The sequence below is a fragment of the Lotus japonicus genome, chromosome 1 (assembly GCF_012489685.1).
Source record: "Lotus japonicus ecotype B-129 chromosome 1, LjGifu_v1.2".
Lineage (NCBI taxonomy): Eukaryota > Viridiplantae > Streptophyta > Magnoliopsida > Fabales > Fabaceae > Lotus > Lotus japonicus.
In genome coordinates, this window is record NC_080041.1 from 94,826,546 (window position 1) to 94,845,758 (window position 19,213).

At 34.6% G+C, this 19,213-nt stretch overlaps 1 protein-coding gene and 1 pseudogene across 2 annotated transcripts; one reads left to right on the top strand and one right to left on the bottom strand.

Moving 5' to 3' along the window:
* Positions 1-2,172: 2,172 nt before the first annotated feature.
* On the bottom strand, positions 2,173-6,761 carry LOC130728011 (cytosolic Fe-S cluster assembly factor NBP35-like). Of its 2 annotated transcripts, none has more exons than XM_057579330.1 (4): positions 5,426-6,761; positions 4,330-4,373; positions 4,125-4,226; positions 2,173-3,243 (listed from the first exon to the last, which is right to left on the bottom strand). In XM_057579330.1, the coding sequence occupies exons 2-4, from the start codon at positions 4,364-4,366 to the stop codon at positions 2,315-2,317; spliced, it is 1,068 nt and encodes a 355-aa protein (XP_057435313.1). In that variant the 5' UTR covers positions 4,367-4,373; positions 5,426-6,761; the 3' UTR covers positions 2,173-2,314. The 2 variants fall into 2 exon arrangements, with proteins under 2 accessions (XP_057435313.1, XP_057435312.1); XM_057579329.1 differs by having other exon boundaries at positions 4,330-4,376; positions 5,426-6,759.
* A 4,506-nt stretch (positions 6,762-11,267) lies between these two features.
* LOC130712964 (soyasapogenol B glucuronide galactosyltransferase-like) lies at positions 11,268-18,156 on the top strand (annotated as a pseudogene).
* The last annotated feature ends 1,057 nt before the right edge of the window (positions 18,157-19,213 follow it).

Below are 19,213 nucleotides of genomic sequence, written 5' to 3' on the forward strand. Positions count from 1 at the left end.
TGGCTATCATTTGTGAGGAAATATTTAGAAACCAAATAAGTTAAATACATTTAAATTCACTAGATAAGATTTTACGTTATTTAAGTTATAAATTATTACAATACCAAAAATTTAAATTAGTTTTTATTCTTGGTCTTGCCCGGTCCCAACAAATATTGAATTTTCCGTTTAAAAGTATAAAAAATAAAATTAAAACTTATTTCATGATTTTTTAGAAAGTAGAAATATGTTTATTATAAGTGAGGGAATTAACAAGATACACAACTCTCCTCAAAGGGATCAAAAAACTAGCAAAGCCATATAGTAACCATCCCCAAAGCCTAAGAAAATGAAAAAAAAAACTTGTTTTATGATATTAAAAATTTATTACTTAACCTTTTTTCCTAAATTTATATATTTCAAATTAATTTAAATAATTTTTCATATTAAAATTATAAATAAATTTATAAATTGTTTTTATACGAATAATAAAATATCAATAATTAGATTTGAGTATTATTAATTATTTACACACAAATAACTTTAATTATATTTATTGAAATTTCTTAACACAAATTTTCTATATTTTTAATGAAAAAAAATTTTAATTTTAATTTAATTTAATTTAATTATAATAGTTTATATATAATTTTTAAAAATATTGTAAGTAAACCCGTGCAACGCACGGGTGTAATATCTAGTTTATATATGTAAAGGAGACTTGATTTTTACATTAATTTCATTAAACTATAAAACTCTCATACCTTTGTATTAAAATGCATTAAGAAATAATAAATTTTCTTTGTAATAATATATCAAAAAAAAATTTAAAATTAAAAAAAATGTATTGTCAAAAAATATTCAATTACTTACATTAAGTAAGAACATTCATCAACTTAAAATTAACTTAAAAAAACACTAGAATTATCTTAAGTTTTGCATTCGACAAATATTAAAAATTAAAATTATTTAATAAAAAATAATATGGATAAAATATTTTAAAATTGAAAAATGCCGCTAAAATGTATTTAATATAAACTAAAACATATATTTGCATTATTGAAAAAAATATTTAAAAATATTTTTTGATCTATGATATATTAGTAAAAATTACTCGAGGCAGCATAAAAGAGACAAATAATAATAGTCAAAGTTGAATTAATTTTGTGGTGAGAGGTCTGGCCTATCTACTTAACGTGATCGTAGAGTCCCAATGGATTAGTCTCATGGGTAACGGCTATGAGAAAAAATTTGCAAACCAAATAAGTTATCACTTATTTTAATTCAAAAAAAGTTAAAATTAATTTATTCTTCTTGGTCTTAAAATGTCATAGCAAATGACTTTCCATGTAAAAAGTATAAAAAATGATATTAAAACTTATTTCATGACACTAAACACTTATTACTTAACATTTTTACGTAATTTAAATATTTCAATGCGTATCATTAAATTTGAGTAATATTAATTATTTATGAAAAAGAACTATAAAAATATTTTTTGACATGTCTTAACACATTTTTTATATTTATAATTAAAATATATTTTAATTTTATTTAGTTAAACTATAATAATTTTTATATAATGTTAAAAAGTATTGTAAGTAAACCCGTGCAACACACGGGTATAATATCTAGTTTAACTGTATAATTGGCTATTACATTAATGATCATGCGTCGTGACCATATCAGGCGTGAGCCGTGGTAACTCTAAAAATTTTAATTTCCAATACGTACTCATCGTATGAGCTTTCACATAAAACTCCTAGTTAGGCCCCCTAAAATTTTGTGGAATTACTATTAATTATAACTCCTAGTTCGGCCCCCTAAAATTTTTTAAATCTTAAACTAGCCCCTGAATTATCATGAAACTTAATTGCTTTTAAAAGAATCAAATCAAAACAGAGTTTGAAGTAAATAAACAATTGATCAATTACATCTTTTATTTTCAATCTCAAGAATTGATAGTCAATCACATATTTTTCTATAAATAAAATATTGTTGTGCTTACCTTTATTTAAGTGAATTATAAATCTTTTCTTAATGGTTTAAAAGTATAAAGTTAATCAAATAAGACATAGCATTTGAAGAAGGAAATTTGAAATTAAACTTTTTATTAATTTAAATTTAAATTACTATATTTTTTTAGCATACTATACTTTCTTTTATAAGAGAGTAACCAGCCCCCAATAAAAGTATATAATTTAGTCTCTAATTGTCTTAATCCCATATCATATAAATGTCACACGCCTTATGACAAAATATCAAATTCTTCTAGGCAAAGAGGTTTAGAGACAAAAGTAAACTCAACTTAAAAGATCACACTAAACAAACTCTCCTAAACTTCATTTACCATGGACATGGACAACCCATTAGTTTCCAACAACTTCTCTATAATATTCTTTAACGCAGGAGCACTCACAAAACAATCCTTATCACCAAAGCAGGATCTACCTTCTTCAGCAGCCTTACAAAGCTTCGGATCTAACGGAACCTTACCGAGAAATGGTACCTCCATTTCTTTGCACATCTTCACTGCTCCACCGCCACTACTGTCAAATACTTCAGTGCAAGCAATCAAATTCAGCAATTCTGGCGCTTTTTCTCTCATGTATTCCAAAGTCCACTCTGTAACATCTTTCTCCTCACCGCTATCTGTCAACTTCTGAAACTTGAAATCTGTAATGGGCTGAGATAGGCCACTCATATTCTCTACAACTCCAAGAACGTTCACTCCAACTTTCTTGCAGAAATTCACTTCTTTTCTCACATCAGTAAGCGAGACTTGTTGAGGTGTGGTAACTATGATTGCACCATCTACTCCAGTGGCATCAAGGCATTGAACAATCGAAATGTGTTCATCAGAGGTTCCAGGTGGAGCATCAACAATTAGAAAGTCAAGCTCACCCCAATAGACATCTTTTAAGAACTGCTTGATGAGCCCGTTTTTGCGCGGACCTCTCCAGATAACAGCTTCATCAGGATTCGGAAGCATAAACCCTATTGACATGACACCAAGGTTGGATTCCACATAAACTGGAGACCACCCAAGGTTGCTCTGGTGTATCTCTTGACCTTCTAGGCCAAGCATCTTTGGAATGCTTGGACCACAAATATCAATGTCAAGAAGACCCACTTGAAAATCCCTTGCAGCTAAAGCAAATGCGAGCTGGGCAGAAAAAGTGCTCTTGCCAACTCCTCCCTTCCCTGATAAGACCAGTATCTTATGTTTCACAGTGGCCATCCTTTCTGCAATGGCAACCAGATCTGCAGAAACAAATGTAAAAGACATTGTGGTCAAAATTCTGAATTGATTGATGCAATACAATTATCTGTCATTTTAATTTATCTAAAATTATGGAATACCCATCCAGACTCACGCTATGAATCCTAAAGGAAAAATTACAGCAAGAAAGTAACCATTTTGCCATTAAGAAAAAAAAAGCTTTATCACCATTAACCATTAAATAAAGGAGAAAAATGATAAGAGAAAATTTTAGGATAAAACAATCAGTTCCAAGGATCCACATACTGATTAAAAGCCTAGAAACTTCAAGAAACAAAATTCTAAAATTTTCTTATACATCAGGATCAAATCAATCTAACTAAATGGTATTTTTATTAATTTCTCAACACTTGGATGGTAAACAGGACAGTCAGAAAAGAATCTAATTTGAAGCTTTCATTCTAATACCCAAAATATTCATCAATCACATAATAAATCCTTCACAAAGCAATACCTACTATCAAATTTCCAAGGAATTAAACAGAACTAGATTAAATATTGACAAAGGCAAAACAACACCACATCAAATATTTCTTTAGTCCTCACTTTAGGTTTCTTGAAAAGACGATGGGATTCCCATAATCCATAATATACAAGGGTATGAAACTATGAATGGGATGATTCACTCCCTTTCCTAGCAAGTCAACCCATATAAGTAGTGATAACAACAAGGCTGGGGAGAAATCACACTATTAGCAATGTCTACTAAGTACTAGGAGGGCAAATTAGATTCACAACATAATGTGAAAAAGTCCCAAATTCCAACGATAATTATACAACCTTATAAAAATAAATCATTTTAAAGCTGCTGATATTTATTGGAAGGAGGCAATGAGGCATAAAAACATAAGGAAACAGTTACCAGGGTCAGGTCCTTTAGGAGCAGTGGCACAAATTTGCTGATTTGGGCATCCTTCGCAGGCATCTGATTTCCCAGCAGAATCAGATTGAGGACCTGGGCAATCTGTAAATGCCGAAATACAGAAAACACAAGAATCAGATTCATAGGCATATATAGAAGCAAAGAGAAATTCCAAAAATAAACAAAAAATAAAATGTGTACATACGCTCATTGGCATCCTCAGGGATATCTCCGTTCTCCATGGAAGCTCTTCTAATATGTAGAAAGAACAAAAAAAAGTTTAATTATCTGAAGGAAGAAAGGAAGAACATGTGACAAATAAAGATGAGATAGGCAGTGTCAGGTTTTCAAGAGCAAACATCAACCTTGCAATGATAGGCACAGACAGACATATTTCTATACGTGCGCCTTTGACTCTTTGTAAATTAGATTACTTTAATTTACAAAATTTCTTGACAAAAAATTAAATTTTCTTAATTTATAATACAATGAATTATTAGCTAAAAACATTATACAAGAGAATTTTAAACATACAAGAAACAAAAAACTATAATTTCACATGCATAGGACATAAAATAACTTATCATGATTCAAAAAATTTCACTTGCACACGAAGGATTTGATGGAAACCGTTAATTTAAGATTCAACGTGACCTACAACACCAAATGAAGATAGTGTAAACAAACCCAAACATTGTACAGTAGATGCTATAGAAATAGTCATTAGAGAACTTTGTAAGCCCTTTGAAAGACTTGGCAAAATAATGTAGTATAAATGCAATGAAACACCCAAATAATATTCTGGGTTGACCATCTTAAGTTCACAGAATAGCCAACTAGAACATCTACAGAAATTTTCTAAACAACTAATGTATAGGCATGTGGTAGGAGACCCAGCACCAGCGATAACCATCTTAAGTTTATAGGAAATACATATAGAACATCTACAGAGAATTTCTAACGTAATAAGCATGTTCACAAGCTTCCAAGGAATATTTTTGTATCAATTACATGCCAGTTCTTGCTGAAGCTTTGAATATAAAATCTTTGACTAAAATAATATAAAATCAAAATGAGAACCAGTTTCACTGGAGGAATACATAAGCAAGAGCAATCATAAGGTAGAAGCAACCACAGCAATCAATAGGCATCCACAAGTTGAGATTAACATGAATTTCAATCTCAGAAATGAGAAAACAGAACCTGAAGACCCTAAATATGGCGCAAAATTGACAAACAAAATCAGAGAAAGAACGAACTGCACATTAAATCAGCACAGATTAGATTGATTCGAAAATTACCTCGAAAGGAAACAGTATGTATGAGATTGATGCAAAAGGAGAAGGCGGTGAAAGAGTCGTGTCCCGTGTAGACTTATCGTTTCTGCAAGATTTGGCTTTTAAAGGTTTAGGTCAGATCAAAATTGTGAATGGCCCACGATGATGCAGGGGAAGATATTTCATAGGCTTAATTTCACTTTTCATCCCTGATCTATTACGATTGTGCAATTTTAATCCCACTATTTTAAAATGAGCAATTTGCGTCCCTCTTGTTTGTGTAGTGAGCAATTTTAGTCCATCTGTTAATGTTTGATGATGTGGACTTTATTAATTGACATGTCATCTAAAAAATAAATCCACATAGATAATTATTATCCAAACCATTTGATGTATTTAAATTAATACATTAAAACCAAAAAAAAATTCAGAATGCAACCCGACCATCTTCTGCACCCCCTCTTCTTCATCTTTTTCTTCCCATAAACAATTCTTTCTTCTCCTTCTCTTCCAATTCCCTAATTAACGTGTTGCGTCCTATCAATTCACTTTCATAATTCAACCAGGTCCCTCTCCATCAAAGAAGCAATTACTAGCCAAAAAAAAATACACACGGATTCTAACCCAAGCCACCAAAATCCCTCTCCACCTAAGAGCAAACTAAACCGAGATCCAGAAACTACTAAGAAGAAAAATAGCAGTATCACCATCCACTATTACAACCATGCAATTACAACATCACAAGCAAACTTTATCCAACGCATACAGACACATAAATGTGAAGAGAAACGTGATTGCGAAAATAGATGAAATTGGATGAACTTAGCGAATTGGTTTCTCCGTGTGGGTTCAGTTACCCAACCTTTTCCTCCACCTACACAACCTCATCTTCCAACAAACCACAAAATTGAGAAAGAGTGAGAGAGAGAGAGAGAGAGAAAGCGAGATGATGGGGAAATCGTAACAGATCGGGACAGGCCTTGAGGGATTAGGGCCACCACCAGTCTCGACGCCTCTTCTCGGCCAACGAATCCGCCGCCGCTCCAGCCTCTGCGTTGTTGAGCACAACGACTCTTTCCCTTGCCACTAGCGTCTCTGAGGAAAGGTCTTTCCTTTGAGGGAAATCATGGAGAGGGAGCAGATCTGGTAGATAACCGGGCTGAAATTTGTCTATGTTTGCTCAGTGTGGAAGGGAGATGAGGGTTTATTTTTCTGATTTGGAGTTCCATCTGGGTCATGGGGTTGAGAAGGAGAAGAGGAAGAAGAAGAAGGTTGGGTTCTGGGTTTGCTTCAGGGTGTTAACTGGGAATGAAGATGAAAGCGTGAGGGAGATGAAGAAAAAGAAGAGGAGAAAGAGGGTGGAAGCGTGAGGCAGATTGAGAGGGTTTGTTTTTTATTTTATTTTTTTGTTTTGTTAGTATGAAATTAATTTTCTAAAATAATTACGTGGATGCTTTGTTGGGTGCCAACTCAATTAATGATGGCCACATCACTCTTTTCCGTCACATTTTAGACGGAACATTAACGGATGGACTAAAATTGCTCACGACACAAATAAGAGGGACGCAAATTGCTCGTTTTAAAATAGTGGGACTAAAATTGCACAATCTTGATAGATCAGGGACGAATAATGGAATTAAGCCTATTTCATATTATTTTTTAGGGTTAAGTAAGATTTTGGTCCTTGTAACAATAGGCTAAGTTGGAAAATGATTCCTATTGTTTGATAAACTACCTGATTGTTGGAGGTGGTTGCCCGATCACCTTTGTCACTAACTCACTAATCAACATAAATTGGTGAAGTAATGTAGCAATTACACGTAAGATCGCTGAAGTCATAGGGTAAATGTCACCGGACTGCACTCCGACAGGACCCAAAACCAGGTAGTTTCTCAAATTGTAGGGTTTGACCAAACTTTGCTCTGAAAATGGAATTTTTCAAATTTAGCATATTATATGGGGACCAAAACGTTATATAACCCTATTCCTATTTTTTTATATAACTTAATTAATGTTTTTATTGCATATATAGTTAGAAACTTTTTTTTTTCTCCTTCTGAAAACTATTAGAAACTTTTTTTGAAAGATATAGTTATAAAATTAAGTTTGAAGTGTAAAAAAAATACTTTTAAGTGTGAAGAACTTACAAATTAATTAATTTTTCTATTGATCCAACAATAGTATAGGAGAGACAGCGTAGCGTCAGAGTGACATGTACTTAAATAAAATAATTAGGGGGTGTTCATCGGATTAGATCAAACCGAACCGAACCAAAGAAATTTGATCAATTTTTTTTGTTATTCGGTTCAAAACCGATCCAAACCGTTAAAAACCAATAAAAATTGGTTTAGTTCATGGTTTGAAAAATTTAAAACCAATAAACGATGTACCGAACCGATGATATATGATATTTAGTAATTTATAAAATATATATATATATATATGTGTATTTATTAAAGAAATGTTTTGAAGAAATATTGTTTATGTTAGACTTTTTATGTTTGTTAGACTTATTATGTTTTTTATTTTCTATTATTAATTTGTAATGGTTTTTTTTTACAACAAAAGCAACCTCTTATTGATTGAAAACTTTGATTAATTTGTAACGGTATAATATTAAACATTACTTTAAGCATTTATACATTGTTAAGTATTTAAGTTGTTGATTATGGATTATGGATTTGTGATTAAACTATGGTTGAGTTATTGATTTGCGATTTTTATGCATTGTTAAGTTGTGAATTATATGTGATTGCTATATATTTAAAGTTGTGGAATTGATATTGACAAATAAAAAGAAGTTGTGAAACCGATGAATCGAACTGATCCAAGTTCATCACCGGTTCAGTTCGGTTTGGTTTTGGAATTTATTTTCTAACAATCGATAGAAACCGAACCAATAAATTTTGATTGGAAACCAAAAATTGGTCCAAACCAAACTGCGAATACCCCTAAAAATAACTACATATTAATATTAGAGTAAATTACACTCCACTACCTTGAGGTTTCCTTATATGACACTAAACTCCAAACTTACTCAAATATTACACTCCACCCCACCTACTATTTATTACCTGCGAATTTTGTTACCAATTTACTCCACCAATATTTTCCTACGAATGTTTCTTCAAATTTAAGTAAAAATTTTGCAAAACTATGTCTACAAGTAATTCCACAGATAATTAGTGCAATTCCAATTTTTCCTTTTATTTTTTTAGTCTTTCATTCCTCTTACATTCTTTTAATATGATCCTTATAAAATTTTTATGCAAGTGTTTTAAGAGTTAAAGTTTAGTTTATTTTAGGTTACTAATGTAAAGACTCAAATTCTAAATTGCTATAATTCCAAATTTCAAATTAATTTTATTGTGTTACTCTCCAATTGTGTTTATTGAATGATTAATATGAATCGTTGTGCCTTTTCCGATGTACCAAAAAAAAAATATGAATCGTTGCACAATATTATTCTCATGGTTGATTGCTTAGATTTTGAAATCGCTTCACATGGTTGATGCCTTTGAGTGAAATCTGCAGATGTTTATTTGATCGAGGTGGCAACTTGAACGAATCCTACCTTTAAATTAAAATTAGTCATTTAAATTCATTGAAACACAACCAAAATGTTTGGAGAATAAAAAATCGATCTGGAATCATAGCAATTTAAAATTTTTAATTTTCACAAAACTAATCTAAAACAAACTATACTTTAATTCTTATAACACTTGCATAAAAATTTTAAAAGGACCATGTTAAAAGAAAAAAAAGGAAAGATTACAAAAAAATAAATAAATGGAAAATTAGAGAAAATTGCACTTAATATCTGTGGAATCTACCTACAAATATAATTTTGTAAGAATTTTACTCAATTTTGAAGAGAAATTCGATGGAAAATATTGGTGAAATAAATTGGTAACAAAATTCGCAAGTAATAAATAGTGGATGGGGTGAAGTGTAATATTTGCGTAAGTTTGGAATTTAGTGTCATATACAGAAACCTCAAGGTAGTGAAGTGTAATTTACTCTTAATATTAATAGTGGAGATTTAGATTATAAACTAAATATAGAAAGCAAGACATAAGACATATGCGCTCAGGAGATTGTAATATGGATTTTTGGGCTTTGTTTTTGTTTTTGTTTTTTTGGCCTTCTTTATTGCTCTTTATCAAAGAAGGTCATATGAGCTGGAATGGAATGGGGAGGGTTTACTTTGTCCTCAATTTACTCTGTTCTAATAGCCAACAATGCCAACAACAGTACTGACGCCAAAACTGTTCAAGAAGAGGAAAAATCACATGGTTTTCCCAAAACACAGGGTGGATTAGTGGAATGAGGAGAAAAGGGATACAACAAAAACCACACCACACCATAAATAAAGAAAATGTGAATAAAAAATCATGGTTCAAAAAATTCTAGTACTGAAAATATGCTAATTACATTTTGAAAATTAATCTCAATTGTGAGATCAATCTAAGGGTTGAAATCAAATAGGGTTTAATTAATGAAAAATCCCAAGCCTCAAGTTCTTTCTCCCTCACCCTACCCTGTCGTCGGGAAGAACCCAACCTCGACACCCACCACTGCTAGAGACCCTCCTCCGTTGTTGCCAACCTTGCCCACCCTCTGACGCTGGAATTGGTGGTCGAGACCTGATAGTTTTTATTCCCCTCTGTCAAAGTACATGTGTATTATTTATCCATTATCTTCTTTGTATTCTTAGCCAAGATCTGGTTCCTGCAACGTTACTTTTTTTCTTGCACTATTTTGACAGACAGAGAACCATAAGCTTATGAATGCAATTGTAATAATTGGAATTGGTAAATTTGGACAAATTGTGTCAATTGATTTGGAACTGATACTTGCATGAGGCACACCAAAAAATGAAAAGCAGAGGAGTCCTTGGAGAAGATGCGCGCACAAATGTGAGGGAGAAGGAAACGTGAATACAGCTTTCATTTTTGCACCGTTAGATGCAACAAACGGTTGTCATTTAATGTATAATTATTTTTTGAGTGTTTTATTGCAGTTAATTTTCTGAACCGTAAGATACATCTAATGGTCAAGAGTGCTGCAGGAGGGGCTGGACAAAAAACATTGCTGGAGAGGATCCAGATTCCTTCCACCTCTGCTCCAGGAACTACACCACAAGACGACAATACCGATGAGAACTCACGGACCGACGACAAAAAACACTTATTCTTAATCTTATCATCTTCATCACTCATCTTCTTCACATCATTTTCTTCAACCCATATTTCAGAACCTCACCCCAGATCTGAAACTCAACCCGACGACAATACCGACGACAAAAAACACTTATTCTTAATCTTATCATCTTCATCACTCATCTTCTTCACATCATTTTCTTCAACCCATATTTCAGAACCTCACCCCAGATCTGAAACTCAACCCCAAATCTTTTCCATCTTCCTCCCCTCCTCATCACACAGGAATATTGAAGAATGAAACAAAAAAATGAGTTTTCAGATCTGGGTATGGTGATGGTGGTGCACCGCCGACCACCACTCCTCTCCTCCGTTCAAAATCACGGACCTCCATCACCATCCTCAACCAATTCCAGAGCCGTTTCTTCGAACTCCACCGCACTACACTTCAACCTAGCCAGATCGAACCAGATATGGGAATTCTTCTTCAGATCTAGAGCTTGTGGCGGCGCGAGAGAGGAGCAGCGGATCGGAACTCGTGATCTGCCTCCTTCACCGTCACCAGCCACCGTCGCCGAACCCTCACCACAGATCGACCCATCTACCACCTTCGCGAAACTTCCATGTCTCGTTGACAACCTCCTGCGTGATCAGGGAGAGAGAGAGAGGAGTTGGTGGTGCGTGATTCTGGGTGAGGAAAGGAGATGGTGCGGGTTCAAGGAAGAGAAGGAGATGGTGGCGGCGGCGTAGCCATGGGAGAGGAGGAGGAGGTGGCGGCTATAGCAGAAGAGGAGAAACTCAAAGCCATGTTTCTGGATTTTTTGCATTTGAAGTTTTCTGGAGTTGAAGTTGAAGTTGTGGATCTGGGTTCTCGGTTTCGGTTGCAGGTGGGGATGGATTGCTGGGGTTAGATCTGGGTTTTTTGCTTCGTGGGTTGATGAGAAAGAGATCTCCTTACTCTTGAATGGCAGTTTTCTCCATGAAGATTATTATCTCTAACTGGTTCTAATTTTTATCAAGTGAGGCGTACAGATTCAAACTTCATGGATATACGATGATGATTGCTTTTAATTGCTAATATTGTCTTTTCTGTTGCATCCCATGGTGATGATTCTTCTGTAACACTTGGCTTTGATTGAATAAATATTTTTTTTGATCCCAAATCAATCACAACCACCACCTCTTTCAACCGCACAAAACTCAGATTATGGACATAGAGAGCTTTGTTGCTATTTTTTGTTCTCAGATTTTGGTTTCTATTGTCATTTTCAAATGAGTTTTGAAAAATCTGGGTTTAGGTTGTGGTTGAAAGATGAAGAATGATGGATGAGGTTGAAGATAAGTTGATTACCGTGAATATAAGATGAAGGGTAGGGATTAGAAATTAATCCCAGATCAGGAAGGAGCAGAATAATTTATTCACTAATTAACCTAATCCTTTATTAATTAATTTACTAATATATATATATGTTTTTTAATTTTTTTTAAAACCTGCTAAACCTATTACTGCAGGTCAAAAAGCAAATGTGTAATCTTGCACAAGTTTTTAGAGGACCATAATAAATCTCTCCTTGAGATTTCTCTCTCTTATCTTGAACTTATTGAGCGTTTGAGTGCCTTTTGCGGATTACCTCACCCATTGTGCATCCTAACTGTTCCATCATGCTCCCAGCTATGCACACCACCGTGAACCACTGCATTTGAAGTCCGTATATATAATGTATGTGTGAGGCCAATTCATGTTAAGAAAAAACAAAACAAATTGACTATGAAATCAGGATAATGCAACAAATTAATGTCCTATAATAATTTTGTCATAACCTACATGAGGAATTTTTTTGGTTATGTGCATATGTAAAAACACGCTAATTTGTCAATATTTTGCGTTGGCTTGTCGAATGCTAGATCTAATGTCCACCAAGTCGATGGCCGTTTGAGCCGATGCTAAAATTAGTGTTAGCCTTTAGTGGAAATTGTGTTTGTTGAGGCCTTTAGTGTACACTGATTACCTAGCTTCCAACAAGTTGCACTTGGTCACATTTGACGCAAAGCAGACAAATGTCTACTTTTGGCCAACGATAATATTAAATTATTATCAACTTTATTCACTTATATTTCTATCATACTAAACAATCTATGAAAATATACTTTTTTAATAATTTTTTCTCTCTATTCATCTTCCCTCTTCATTTAAATAGAGCATAAAAGAAATTACTAGTTAATAGCTAGGGACGGCTAAAGTAAAAATCGACTCCATGATTAAACAATTAACGACGGCAATGAAACACTAACCTCCTTTGAATAAGTTCAAAGTTGGTATGTATTAAGGGTATAAAAAGTTGTTAAAATGGTGATATTTTAATATTCCACAGGCCAGCATATGGTTAATTAAACATTACAGAACTCTCTCACATTTTACTTGGTCAAGCAGCATGTTTCACGAAGCACTGCACTCAACACTATCAATTTGTCATCATTCAACTTTCAATCACACAGCACCTGCTACGATTATAAACAACACACATCTCCAAAAAAAAAAATGTTTCATGAGGCACTGCACTCATTATATTATCATCATCTTTCCGCTTCCAAGCACACAGACCCACCCACCCACACACACCGTCTTTGGTGAGATAAGGAAGTGCTTCCGAGCAGTTTCCATAACCAGCTATGTTTCTAAAATCTTTTGGTGGTTATTGTGGTACCTTAATTTAAATGAGGGTACGGTACCTTAAATGATGTAAAACTTTTTTATCTCCAAATTTTTTTAACTTCTAAAAGCCTCTAACACCATCATTCATAAGCATTTTAGTAGATTATCTCATTATCTTGTCGCTCGCCAAACACCAATTTTCATATCTCACCCTTATTGTAGTCAATAACTCTTGTTCTTACATCGCATACATTTCCACTTCCACCACTAGATTCTGACTTAAAAAGAGATGTAACAATAGAATTTACGAAATATTTTTCCTATATGGGAACTTCTTCAGCTATTTAGGTTCCATCCATCCTATGATTGGGCAGAATGAAGGTTTTTATTGTAATTTTTTTTAGTACAGCGAAAAGATAAATTGCGCCCTTCAGGAATTGAACCCTGGACCTCTCTCACCCAACCCATACGTCCTCTAGCTCTTACCACTTGAACTATCATTCAGACACAGATTTTATTGCAATTAGTAGCCTTTCATGATTATTTATTTGTTTGTTTTCCAAAACTAGGCTTGAAAATCATTCAGGAACTTTTCTCATCAAGATTTAAACAACACACGATATCTCCCCAAGGAACAGAACCACATACTATACATCCTTCTCATAGATTTGAAAAGCAATGGAATCTCAACCCCACCACCAATTGAATGTCATTTTTCTTTGTCACGATCCAAACCTAAGCCGTAACCGGCGCATAAGCTATTACCATAGCCTAGCAAGCCTGCTTTCACATGATTCGTTTCCGCAATACCTCTTATAAAGAAAGAAACATGCTTACGAAGCTCAAACGATAATTGGACAAAGTTTCCTTTGTATTTCTACATTTTTACAAAATAACAAGACCTGCTAGAGAGGTATATCATTCAGCCAGAGATCCAAATCTACACATATCCATTATCCAAGAAGTGACATCATCAAATACATCGTAGAACTTTTACACTTTACAAAATATAACTATTGCATATTTCCTATAGCTGCAGAATACCAAAAAGATCAACAAAAGACATCAACATGGCCACCAACAGTAGGAGGCCTACCAAAAAGAAGTAACTGTGCAAACTGCAACTGAAGCAACCTCCTACTCAGCTACTTGTGAATCTGAAATGGAAATAAGGAGGGGGTAAGTCACAAAGACTTAGTGAGGGCCTATAAACCACCATGAACTAGAAGGGGAACATCATAGGCACGATTTCCTCTTTAAAACTCAGGATAAATATGACATTTGATCAAGTCAAGTAACTCAAATCACTTTCATAAACATATATGGCATGGTAAAAGCTTCATGCTTTACTAACTCAAATCACTGTCACTTTGACATAGAGAAAACTTAAAGAGTCATAATGCGGTTAAAGCATTTTCAATTTATAAAATCACTCAAAATCTGATAATCCAAATACAATAGGGAACACGCATGAGAGAACCATAATCATAAGGCGGCTCCATCTCGTTGATAGCCCTTTCCTCCTACGGGGTGGCCTTTCCCCTAGGGGCGGCTCCATCCAACGGATAGCCCTTTCCTTTCTCAAGTCACATCGTGTTATCGGGGGAAGCTACATCTCGTTGATAGCCCTTTCCTCTTAAGGATTATCGTATCCAAGAGGCGGCTCCATCTAACGGATAACCCTCTCCACCCGGAATCATGTCATATCTCATCAATCTCATCGGGGGAAGCTACATCTCGTTGATAGCCCTTTCCGTGCATTGGCGGCTCCATCTAACGGATAGCCCTCTCCACCCGGAATCAAATAACTAGGTGCACCTAGGCCGTTACCTCCGTTAACGGCTACGGGGTTCTAACATGTATTCCCACAATTATCTTTTCAAAATCATAAGCAATCTCATATCAAAGTTTCAAATATGAATGTTCTCAATAATTATCAAAGCTCATCAAGATGTCATTCTCAACCCAACATGATTCAATACATAAAGTTTGTAACTTCATAACTTAAAACAAACTAAAATCATTCTCGAATTCATTATTCATTTTTTATTGCATATCCTTAAATAACTCAATAAAAGATAGTATTGTGAATGAAAGGATGTTCCCCCAATTTTAAATAAATAGATACTTCAAGTTATAATAAAATAGTCAAAACCATAAACATAGAGTAATTAAAAATATGCCACAATGGTCATAAACCACTCACAACTATGAAGAATCAAGAGGAGTGCTCCCAACAACTTCAAGATGCCCGGATGAGTCCGTGATCGGCAAGTCTGAACATCAACAACAAATTTCAACTCTTTGGGAACTTAATTTAGCTACCTATTATCCAAAAGCAACCATGAAATCCCTAATTGTGAGCTCAAATCCCTAAAATTAATTTACTCAAAACTAACATAGACTAGAATACCAATCTTTAGAATTTTTTGGATTATGAATATACCTCAATGAGCTCAAGTGAGTACTCTTCACTGGGTGGATACCCTTTTCCTCTCTTAAAGCATAATCCCTAGCACCCAAAACTAATCAAAAGCCTCCCACGTTAAACAATTCAGCATCTTCTTCAAATATAGCATTTTATGGTGAGTATCTGGTGTGGTTCTTTGGTGAAGATAAGAAATTGATGAAGAAGAGGTTAGAAGAAGAAGTTGCTGTGTTGAAAGAGAACGAAAATGGGTTTACGAGAGAGAGAAGAAAGAAAATGGGTCAATTTGGGGAAATAATTGGGTGGGGGCTGCCGTGTTTCTAACTTTTTTTTTAGGCTAGCTTTGTTTTTTTTTTTCTCTCTCTTTCCAATGCTATATATATAATATCATTTTTTTTTCCTTTTGTTTTCTCTAGGGACTTATTTCCCTTTTTCATTATAAACGGTGCGTTTCATTCTTCCATTTCCAACTCCAGGGCATATGATCCCCATGGTAGACACAACAAGGCTATTTGCAAAGCATGGTGTTAGTGTTACCATTATCACTACCCAAGCCAATGCCTTAACATTCCAAAAAGCCATAGACAGTGACTTCAATTCAGGTGCTCCAGTTCCCTACTCCCATCAGAACTCAAGTGCTCCAGTTCCCTACTGCTCAAATTGGTCTCCCTGATGGGGTTGAAAACTTCAAGGATAGCACTTCCCTTGAAATGATGGGTAAAATCAGTCATGGAATGTTGATGCTAAGAGATCAAATTAAGCTTCTATTTCAGATTGTTCAGCTATGGAACTAGGCATTCCAAGGCTTTACTTCTACAGCTCAAGCTGCTTTTCCAGCTGTGCTAGCTATTTTGTAAGGAAATATAGACCTCATGATAGCTTGGATTCTCATACCCACAAGTTTACAATTCCTGGTTTGCCTGAAACCATAGAGATGACCCCTCTGCAGCTAGCTGAATGGATAAGGGTTAAGAATCCGGCCTCAGGCGACTATGATGCAATGTTTGAATCATAGTTACCCGGTTCGCGGTACGCTCTGGTACGAGGTACGGGTACGGGAACGTGGAACGCGACCTGTAAAGTATTCGGTACGAAGGGGGTATACAGAGTTGGTTCGCCATTTGGGTTTGCGGTACATTCTAATTTATTAATTAGTACGTTTAGTGTAAATTTTTTCACAAAAAATTAAAAAATATTAAATATTTTCTATGTAAGCAGATGATTGTATTGGAATGGCACATTAGTAAGTAAAAGGAGTTTATACTTTATAGCCGTTTCACCTTATTAAATTGGACGACACATTGAATTGCAAAATTTTCTATGTAATCAAATCTTCATTTTCCAATAGTTGTTTAAGAATTTTCTTTTATCGATAATTGAAAAGTCATTATAGCTATTATATTATAGAGTATAACTTCATCTGCAACAATAAATACTTTATGTTTCCCATATAAGTGGTACAAGATTCTAAAATTTGAACTCTAAACAAGTTATTGTAATACATTTTCCGGAACACAACTGTTGGAGTACCAGTACGTGAACCATTGTGAACCGGTACGTAAATGTACCGCGAACCGGTTCACATGAATTGGAATGCGGTTCTTGGGCTAAATGACGAATTTGGTAACTATGGTTTGAATCAGAGGGCAGAAGCTATGGGACACTTTACAATAGCTTTCATGAACTTGAAAGTGATTATGAGCAACTCAGTAAGAGTACAATGGGGATCAAATCTTGGAGTATAGGACCAGTTTCAACTTGGGCCAACAAGAATGATGAAATAAAGGCCAATAGAGGACACATGGGGGACCTTGAAAATGAGCCAGAGTGGTTAAAATGGCTTAATTCTAAGCAAAATGAGTCTGTGTTGTATGTAAGTTTTGGAAGCCTAACCAGGCTCCCTCGTGCTCAGCTTGTTGAACTCACTTATGGGCTTGAAAATTCTGGTCATAATTTCATCTGGGTAATTCGAAAAAAGGATGCAGCTGAGGGTGGAGAAAGTTTCTTGCAAGATTTCGAACAGAGGATGAAAGAAAGCAGGAAAGGCTACATCATATGGAACTGGGCACCACAGCTTCTGATATTGGACCACCCTGCCATTGGAGGAATTGTGACTCATTGTGGTTGGAATTCCATTCTCGAAAGCGTGAATGTTGGTTTGCCAATGATCACATGGCCCATGTTTGCAGAGCAGTTTTACAATGAGAGGTTGCTAGCTGATGTTTTGAAGATCGGGGTCCCAGTGGGATCTAAAGAAAACAAGTTTTGGATGAGCATGGGTGAGGATGATTCAGTGGTAAAAAGGAAAGAGATTGCAAAGGCTGTGGTGCTTTTGATGGGAAGTGGCCAAGAGAGAAATGAAATGAGGAGGAGAGCAAGGGAACTTGGTGATGCTGCCAAGAAGACTATAGAGGAGGGTGGACACTCTTACAACAACTTGATTCAGTTGATAGATGAGCTAAAATCATTGAAGATATCTAGTGCACTTGCCAAAAGTAAACTAGATGATTGAAAAAGAGCATTAATCTTGTGGTTCTAGGAGGTGCAGCTGGTGATCAATGAAGCTGTTTGGTTTTCTATCAAGAGCATTAGATTACTGAAATGGAGAACTAATCTAGTTGTTCTAGGAGGTGCTTCTGGTGATTAATGAAGCTGTTTGGCCCTCTAACATGATGAACAAAATGCAAGTACAGCTAAGCAGTTATTACTGTTATAAATAAAGAATATTCTAACATAATATTCTATTATATTCTAACAATTACTTGTGGACTGTTTTGATATAAGATTTTAGTTTTTACTATTGTTTGCACATTTTGCAGATTTTAAAGGAGAAAAAATCTCCACCAGAACTACCTAATTTGTTGTTGAATAACAATAATCTTGATGTTTAAATCATATTATTGTCATGTGAACCTTCCACTATAAAGCAGGATAGCAAATACAATAGACTTTCAAACACTTACAAAATAACTCAAGAAAAACAGTAAAAGCTGGCCTTTCAAGCAATATTAGAATTGCATTTGTTTGGAGTGAATCGAATTCAATTATCACCACTGCGAAAAAAAACTTAGTGTTGCTTGATTGAGAAGTCCAGAAAACATGCTTAATGCAAAGGACAAAAAAATTGGACGGCTAAAAGAATTGAAGTATAGAAAACTCAAATATGTAAAAGAAAGACTTGACAATGATTGGTCGATGTAAAGAGAAAGAAGAAATGAAAATGATACCTCACAAAGGCCGGACAGAGCAGAAACTAAAAGAAAGTACTAGACAACAGCGACGGAGAAAGCTAGAAGCCAAGTATTATGTAACAAATACCAAAGACAACTATGTTAAAAATGTTCCAAGTTCCCAATAACGCTACTGGTTCCAAGTTAAAAATGTTCATATAAAAAAGAGTAGCACTTCCCACTTACATGATGCTTAATGAAGTTTGAAGGCTTTATACTTTCAAGCAAACAGTACCTACATAAAGCGTTTTTGGTGAGAAAAGAGTTTATGAGGAGTTTCCAAAACGAGGTATGTTTTTACAATCTCTTTTCTACTTCGGGGCATGCAGGACGGGTCGG

Excerpts from the sequence above, each read along its gene's own strand:
- LOC130728011 (XM_057579330.1), bottom strand. The coding sequence starts at position 4,366 with ATGGAGAACGGAGATATCCCTGAGGATGCCAATGAGC. Across the intron at positions 4,227-4,329 it reads CCCTGAGGATGCCAATGAGC|ATTGCCCAGGTCCTCAATCT; the intron begins GTATGTACACAT and ends CGGCATTTACAG. Across the intron at positions 3,244-4,124 it reads TCCTAAAGGACCTGACCCTG|ATCTGGTTGCCATTGCAGAA; the intron begins GTAACTGTTTCC and ends TTGTTTCTGCAG.